Source organism: Cricetulus griseus (genome assembly GCF_003668045.3).
Source record: "Cricetulus griseus strain 17A/GY chromosome 1 unlocalized genomic scaffold, alternate assembly CriGri-PICRH-1.0 chr1_1, whole genome shotgun sequence".
Classification (NCBI taxonomy): Eukaryota; Metazoa; Chordata; class Mammalia; order Rodentia; family Cricetidae; genus Cricetulus; species Cricetulus griseus.
Genome location: NW_023276807.1, coordinates 93629599 through 93637928, shown reverse-complemented (window position 1 = coordinate 93637928; position 8330 = coordinate 93629599). Strand labels below are relative to the sequence as shown.

General features: G+C 44.7%; 1 protein-coding gene across 2 annotated transcripts in view; it reads right to left on the bottom strand.

The window, feature by feature from the left end:
* Positions 1 to 1391: 1391 nt before the first annotated feature.
* Positions 1392 to 8330, bottom strand: part of Grb10 (growth factor receptor bound protein 10) — a 113479-nt gene continuing 106540 nt past the window's right edge. For both annotated transcript variants that reach the window (XM_027388094.2, XM_035452800.1), the window contains exons 12-17: positions 7142 to 7219; positions 6457 to 6573; positions 5644 to 5710; positions 5371 to 5458; positions 4129 to 4222; positions 1392 to 3580 (exon numbers count right to left, since the gene is read on the bottom strand). In XM_027388094.2, coding sequence (XP_027243895.1) covers positions 3434 to 3580; positions 4129 to 4222; positions 5371 to 5458; positions 5644 to 5710; positions 6457 to 6573; positions 7142 to 7219 — 591 coding nt within the window. In that variant the 3' untranslated portion in view covers positions 1392 to 3433. The remainder of the gene's footprint in view (positions 3581 to 4128; positions 4223 to 5370; positions 5459 to 5643; positions 5711 to 6456; positions 6574 to 7141; positions 7220 to 8330) is intronic.

Sequence of the window (8330 nt, the reverse complement as noted above, 5' to 3'; positions counted from 1 at the left end):
CATCAGATTCCCTGGAACTGGAGTTAACAGGAGGTCGTGAGTTGTCATGTGCATGTTGGGAACCAAACTGGAGGAACAGCTAGACATCTGGCTTTCCCTCTCCAGCACTGGGAATACGAGTGTGGGTCACTACTGGCTTTTCTGTGGATTCTAAGGACGGAACCCATATTTTTTATCTTGTGTGACACACTTTTACCAACTGAGCCATCTTTCCAGCTCAGGCCTGTGATTTTTTTTTCTTGTGGGGAGAGAAGGAGGGACAGGAGGAGCAGGACGAGGTTGGTGAGGTTGTCCTGGTATAACCGAGCTGACCCTGAATCACTTGACTTTAACTCAGGCACTGGGGATCTAAAATCTGGTTCTCTTGCATTCACACAGCAAGCACCCATTGAGCTACCCACCCCAAGCCCAGGTTTTAGATACCGACGTAAATAAACAGACAACAGAAATGAAGAACACTGTATTAATGTTTATTTCTAATAACAAGAAACAGAACATCAGTCCCTTATTTGTACAAAAATACCTGAAAGTTTACAATTAGGTTCACGAGCCAAAGAGCTATATAGCACAGAGTGAAGCAAAGCACGCGGGATAAAGGTTTTGTCTATTAATCAACACCCTCTGCATTCCCTGAAAACGTTTACATGTTAGGTCATTTTTCCGGTCACTGTAGTTTGCACTATGACATCACAAATCTACGATGAGCTAGTTGCGCTCCCGGAGGCGCAGTGAGTGATCGGACAGACTGTCAGGTATTTAAGTGCACAAAGGGGAGACAAAACATCTAAGCTGAGGCACATATTTCTTCAAAGTTTAAGCAAACAAAAACACGTTCAAAAACTCTAACACCTAATAATATAACAGAGGCTACCTATTAAAACTCTAAAAACCCAAAGCATTTGGCATTTTCCTTCTCAACTTAGTCCTGGTGGCTACACGGAGTTTTCATTTGGAAAAGAAAATCACAGGCAGAGATTACAAAGTCAAACAGGCTCCAAAACAACCCTGAGCTGTCCCCTTTACATTCATGTCAATTAAATACAAAAATAAAAGTCAAATGTCCTTCAGTCTCTGGCTAGGGGTGCTGGGTACCCACTACCCCAGGGACCAGCTGTTTCAGGTGGAATTCCCAGCTGCCTGTGCAAAGGCTGGCGAGCTCGGGGCAACTGAAGTCTGCTACACTCAAGGCGGATTGCAGCCTTCAACAATTCACTTCGGCTAGGGAAGTACAAAATACTACGTCAAACCAGCTACGTACAAAATTGTGAACCAGAGTTAAGCCTATTCTTCCTTTTAAATAAAATGCATACTTATAAATATGAGATACACTTCCTAGCTGTCTACTGTAGAGGCAAAAGAAAATGATTATGCACTGTGGGGACTGTTCTGTGTAAACTGGAGAAAGAAATCCTAGAGTTGCTTGTTGTCTGTTTTGTAAAGTTCTGATCTTAAAGTCAGCAAAAAAAAAAAAAAAATGAATATGGTAAAAATGAAATGTCCGTTATCTGTCCCTAAGGGGAAGATCAGTGGAAACCTGCTGCCAGGCATGAACTTGAGAATTATCTCATTGTCAACTGAAATGATTAACTAGCTGCGAAAGAAAGAGAAATGCAATTGAGCATTTATGCTTAAGAAAATGTTTTACTAAAAAAAATGATAAAAGATAGATAAAAAGATAAAAAGTAAAAAGAAAAAAAAATTCTTCATTTGTTGTAATAAACATCTCGTGGAAACACGGGTTGCATGGTCTGTGAACTACAGTGTTTCTATACTGTGGACCAGCTTGCAGCGGACCTGCTTACAAAGCGCTGTTACATCTATCTTCCACTGTGCCGTCAACCGCAAGAAATCAGAAGTACTCCCTGGGGAGCACTTCAAAAGTCGGGACTGGCAATCTAGTGGCTAGCTCAGGTTCAAAGGGACAGTCAGGTGTGGTGTCAGGAAAAGAAATCTGTTCACCACGGTTGTCTGTGTTTCTCAAGGGAGTCCTGTCTGATACCCTCATGCCTGATAAAAATCATTAAGGGGACAACAGAGGGTCCTCCATGGGGGCTCAAGGGAGCCAATGACAACTCCAGCCACCTTCTGACTCCTCTCTTGGAGGAGGAAGCAAACATCATGCTGCTAAAAAAAACCCAAAAAATCAAAACTGTCCAATGTTCACAACCACTGTGAGGTACATCTCACCCGAAGCCATCAGAGGCAGAGCCTCTGCATACCCTGCTCCTGCTGGCTTAGGGGGTTTTCAGTAGGGTGCAGAGGTCATCAAGCAAAGACTCAAAGCCAGCCAATGCTGGCACCCTCTGCAGTGTTTCCTTATCTTTATCACCATAGATGTTCAGAGTGACAGAGCACAAGGTCAACAAGTTGACATTTTCTCATTAGATCCTTTCACCCCACTATCCCACCCCACCCCTGTGGGAGAACTGAAATGACTGAGGCTACTGCAGAGGGTAAAGGCAGCAATTATTCTACAACAGTGGGTGGCTATGAAAATGTGAGGCACAGGGCACCCCAGATGGACTATGTGGCATCCACAATGAATACCAATGTGTTACAAGAAGGCTTGCTGACATCAGTCTGAAGCTGAGGTCATGCAGCTGTGCTGTGCTGGGGAACAGTGAGTTTTCCAAAGTAATGAGGTCTCCTGCACTGTGGAGAACGAGACACACTAATAATAAATGACCAGACATCAGCACAACAACAATGATGACCAGACTGTGGTAGCTCGACTGAGTCCACAAAACATGCGTGGTGTCAACTGCGGTTGACACTTTTTATCTCATTATTTTATTTTATTTTATTTTATTTTTTAAAACAAAAGCTTTTCAAGTAGAATGGGAACTACTGGGGTATCTATAATGTAGGAGCCAAATCCACACTGTGGCAACCTGTGGAAAGCAGGATGCCCTTGAGAAAACTTTGGGGACCAATTTTTCAGGCTGAAGACTGCCAATTCAAAATTCTTTGTCTCATCTGGGTTGCAAAGCCACATCCCCTCCTACCATATAGGCTGAGTACAACATTGACAACGAAGAAGGAGTGCAAAAAAGTGATCAATACAAAAAGTAAACATCGCGGTTTTGTCAAGATTATTCCAGGGCAAGAGTTCATTTCCAATCATTTCTCTGCGGTTTTCACCCTACGTGGCCTAATCAAAATTATCATTCCAGTTTCTTCCCACACTTGCACTGGATCTCATCCCTCCCCCAATTTAAATGGCTGACGCAGAGGGAGGTGGTCCTGCTTGATCCGCAGCGGCAAATCTTTGTGAAGTCCAATAACTAATTGATGTTGGTCGGTTGGCACCGATCAGAAAGCCATGATGTTCTGAGTTGTTGGGTGGGAGTAGGTGTGTGTTCTCACCCTCATGCAGGCCTCTCTTCTCCGTTCCAGTGTTGCTGCCTCCAGCCTCTGTGATAGGGCAAGGAGGTCATAAGGCCACACGGATGCAGTGGTGCTTCAGCTTGCAGGGCAGAACACCTTTGTTGAGCTGGTAGAAGTCGACCAGCTGAATCAGATCGGAGAACTTGGTGTTCCCATCATCCAGAGTGAAGAATGTCTGCCCATCATCCTCGCACTGCAGAGACACAGAAAGTACTTGCCACATTAGAGGATGTGACTTTGGGGGATACCCTGTGGCCTGTGGTCAGCAGCAAATTTGCCTGCTTATGGTTCTGTTCCTGAGAGCCACACACAAAGTTGGCAAGGTAGGTCAGAAGACATGGTGTGAAGGGAGCCAGTATTTGTGCCTGGTGCTGTAACCACACTTTCTAATACTGAGAGGGGGACAGGAGTACAACTTCTCGTTGGTAGCCACTTAACTATCAGTTAGGTCCTCTATAATTTTGAGTAGTCATGAGATACACTGGCTCAATTCCTTCACTGAAAACAGTCAAGGTCAAACCTGCTGGAAGTGTCTAGTAGCCCTAGAATCTCCTGGTTAGTTACATATAGGCTGAGAGGTCTCAAGGCAACAGCACCATGCTCAGCACCATTCCCTTATGGAGACTCTTGAGAACTGCTTTCCTGAACTGGAAGCTGTCTGCAACTATCTAGAGTTTGTTATGTTTAAATTGGAAATTGCATTAGGAATGAAAGGACTGGTTGGAAGGTATCGGCACTTACAGGTAAGATCTGGAAATTTTTAATCTTCTGGTGATGGCACAGTGTCAGTACGAACGCCTTTGGATTACTCTGGCTGTCACGGAGAAGGAACAGCCTGTAGAATGGAAACCAGCAATTTATTATTGATTTTTAAAAAAATCCAAATCCCCATGTATGAACACACATGTATACTTCTGCACACCAGCTAGACCTGCCTGATAAAAATGGGCTTATAGCCATGACACTTTGGTGTTTGGGCACCTGAGTGGTTTCTGGTAGCAACAGCATCCAGAAGGTAGTTTAGGATGTCATTTGGCATTGAAAAGAACCAGGGAACCTTGAGAACATGGCTGACTTTGGTAAGGCAGGGAAACTACAAAGATGAAGCTGAAATGTTCTGTGTTAGAGGGTCAGAGAGTGCTCACAGGTCACCAGGGACATTTCAAAATTACCCAAACGAAGAGAAGCTTTTTCCTAGAGAAGATGCCAGCAACATAGAACATGGTTACTCACTCACAGAAACCTGGGAGCTTCCAGTGTCCCTGTCTGATCATCTGATCGCTATCCCTGTCTCAGTCATTATCTGTCTACCATTCCCATCTGTAGATAGGGTGCTAGGGCAAGATGAAGGCAAAGCTGAACACTTGTCCTGGGCTGCTAGAGGCCACTGTGATAATAACAACTGATAATAATAACAGTTTGGACTCTGAGGTCCAAACTTTCTTGCTGGCCCTAGTTACCCTGTGACAGCTAGGATGTACATGCTTGTAGGTCAAACTGGCTGCAAGCATGTTTCCAGCCACTCTGGCCAATGGCTGCCATCACCCACTATATACCTCAGTGAAGTCATCCTTTGTTGTCTTGCCCAGCCTAGCAGTGAGACAATCTACCTGAGTAGTCACAACTGTGAGAAGAAAGCCTCTTGTGGTGTAAGCCATAACCTGTTCTTAGTAAAAGGCAATTTTGTAAAGTGTATAAATAAATGAGTGTTGGTGATTTCTTTCTATTTGTTTACTGTCTTAGAAAGTAAAAGCAACTAGCCTTATTCTTTTCTATTTAAATTTCATTTAAGGAATAAATGGCACATCTGGATACATCCAGGACAGGAGAGTTCAGAATCATCTCTGGCCTTAACTTGGCAAGGTCAGCATACTTTGCCTCTGCATGGGCTTCTGCAGGGCACTGTGAGTAGTGAGGTGGAGCATGTGTTCAGCACAGTGAGCCTTCAATAGATGACAGCTTCAATTAGTGGAGTTTCCTTACCCGTCCACGAGACCTTGTTGCTTGATGATCCTGTGAGACTCCTCACGGGAGATACGTCCATGAAACCAATGCTGAGTCCTGTGAATCACTGTGGGAAAGATGGAGGAGATGAGGGTAAGACCTGGCTCCTCTGCAGAGACCCAAGAGCCCAGATAACAACTCTTGACAACTTGGATCTCAGTTCTAGCAGCACTGTGCACAGCTCAGTGAGGTTCAGAGAGCAGGGCTCTTCTCTGTTTTTACATACCACACAAAGCCATTAGCCGTGCTTACCTGAATTCAGGGTAGAAGGATGAAGGGGACTTTGGCTGCTTAGGATATTCATGCGAGTGCTTCTCTTCTGCAGATGAAATGCCCATGTTAGAAACCTGAGAAACTGATGTGTCAAGCCATCTACTGTCTAGGACAAGGGGATAAGCAGTGTCCCCAAACCCTTAGCCTTTGATGACACTACCTGACTATGGAGAATAAAGAGTTTCTTGGCCAAAATGGTAAAGAAAATGAAGTAAATGCATTTTGGTTATTTCTAGCCAATCCAGTACTGAGGCAGCAGTGTGTTTCTTACTCAGACTACCTATGATGCAAATCCTGGAGACTCAGCAGAGCAGCCCAGGCTACTGCTTTAAACTCTGGCAGTTCTCAGAGCCCTGTTCTCCAGAGTCCCTGTGCTGAAGACTTTTGCCCTTTTCCCACACTATGGTTGCAGGACTGGGAATGTCTTCTAAGCAGAGCCCTGGGCAGGTGTTCTGCACATGGTCTTTAAATTTCAGGGAAACCTGAGCTGGGAGATAATCTTCCCATCTGCAGATTCAGCACTTGAGCTTAGTGAGAGAACTGTTCCCTGTGGAGTCCTCATACGAATGTCTGGCCCCGTGCCCTCCACAAACAGCCACTAGTAATTTATCAGCAGGAACAGCTCAGGACAGAGTGGTGTGGAAGCCTGACAGCAAGGAGGGCTCCTGGGGCCAGCTGCTTCCTGCAGTTACTCCCATAACTCCCTCTTACCAATACCAATAGAGCCCGTTTGGTAAAAACCTGGGTGTTTGTGTGTAACCACTTTCAACCAAAATGGGGTTAGTGCCTTACCCGCCAGGCATGGCCCTCTTCCAGGGCAGCACTCTGGGCTTCAGCCGGATTATCGATCACTCTTCCGGTTTGTCCAGAAAAATCCATGGCCACCAGAGAATTCTCAGAGACACTGCGCTGCAAAGCAAAGGCCACAGATTCTAAGATGCAGAAAAATCAGCCAGGGCAGCAGGCTGGAGATCACCCCATGGGGCAATCATAAAGATAGGTGCTACAGAGTTCCCTGTTTCAGTTTGAAAACTCAGTGATTTAAATGGAACCACACAAAAAATGGTAAAAATGGCTTTGGGCTTTGTTTAAAAAGACAGGAAGGAGGGAAAGAATGGAGATTTGGTTGGTCTATGCCCAACTCCTCACTGCAGACCATGCTTGGAGGCATTAGTTTAGGGAAGCAAATACTAGACTCTTCTATGACATGGCTTGCTCTCTTCTGGGAATAGATTAACAGAGGATCAAGATCACATTGATAATTCTGTACAATTATACAGGGGTGGTTATACACTCAATATCCTGACCAGGGAATGACTTCAACATTCATGGGTCCCATGACTTAAAGGAACAAAAGCCAATGATGAGAAAGATGGCTTTTGGAGAACTGGGTGTGGCTGTTGATGTTTTTGGAACAGGTAAGGCATGCTTCAGTGAGGCTCCCACAAGACTTGACTGTTGAGGGTCCTCTACTTACCACAGGTGTATTGAAAGGAGAGAGCAAAGCCTTTCTCTGCTGTGGGATGCGATAGTTTTGGTACAGGAGCATTCCGTACTGAAGAGGAAAGACTAGAGTCAGTACTAGCACCCAAGAGCCCCCACAGCCCCAGCCCACAGCAAACCCCACAGCTGGGAGGGCAGTGCTGATACTCAAGAGCCAGCTACTCTTTGCCAAAGGGCCCCCACACCCCCCATGAGCCTAAAACGCTGAAGATGGTGTGCTTCTGTTCAGTTCTGCCTCAGAACTTCTATCCTGGAAGAGAGGGGGTGCTGACAGGTCTGGAACTGTTGGAGAGGGAACAAAGAGAAAGGCCAACAACACATATCATAATACCAAGGTGAAGAACGATTGCCTTTCCTGAGTTCTGCATGAGTCAAGTACTGTACTGTCTATTTCATCTACCACTCCCCGTTTTTATGACCTATACACTATCATTAGCTCTACTCTACAGATAATGGAACTGAAACACAAAGAAATGAAGCAAGTGATCCAAGGTCATGAGAAGGTAAGAATTCAGGACTCAAGTGCACATAGCTGGTTCTAAAGCCAGTCTCCAGAAGACAGAGGTCTCACATACTTTCAACAGTCCAAAAAAATACCAAACTATTGATTCAAGACAACAAATTGACCAAATTGGAACAGAGAGAGAGAGAGAGAGAGAGAGAGAGAGAGAGAGAGAGAGAGAGAGACAGACAACATATGAGTGAGCACCAGGAAGAGGAAATAAAGTTCTGAAGTGGCTGCATCATCTTCTTGCTTCACAGGGTGCAAACTCTCTTGCAGCTCTTAGTCCTATAGACCACTCCTTCCTAAAGTACCAACATGTACAACATGACAAAACTGTTCTCCATGAGTGTAAGTGCTCTCCTGTGAGAGGAGGAGACAGAGGACAAGTCAGGACAAGTGTTTGAAGTGAAAATTACCAAGAATTCCCCAAATTGTTGAGAAGACAACTACACAGTCAAGAATACATAAACCAGACACGTTATGGGAAAACTGCTAAATAAAAATAAAAAGAGACGAGAAAACATCAAAGCATTTCTTGGGTCCACGTGGCAAAGACTGCTAAAAGCTGAGCTCTTCTAGTCCCCCAGAGAAGAATGCATGTTTGGGAAAAATTATAGTGCAAATAAACAGATGATTAAAATAATATTTGAGTATATGA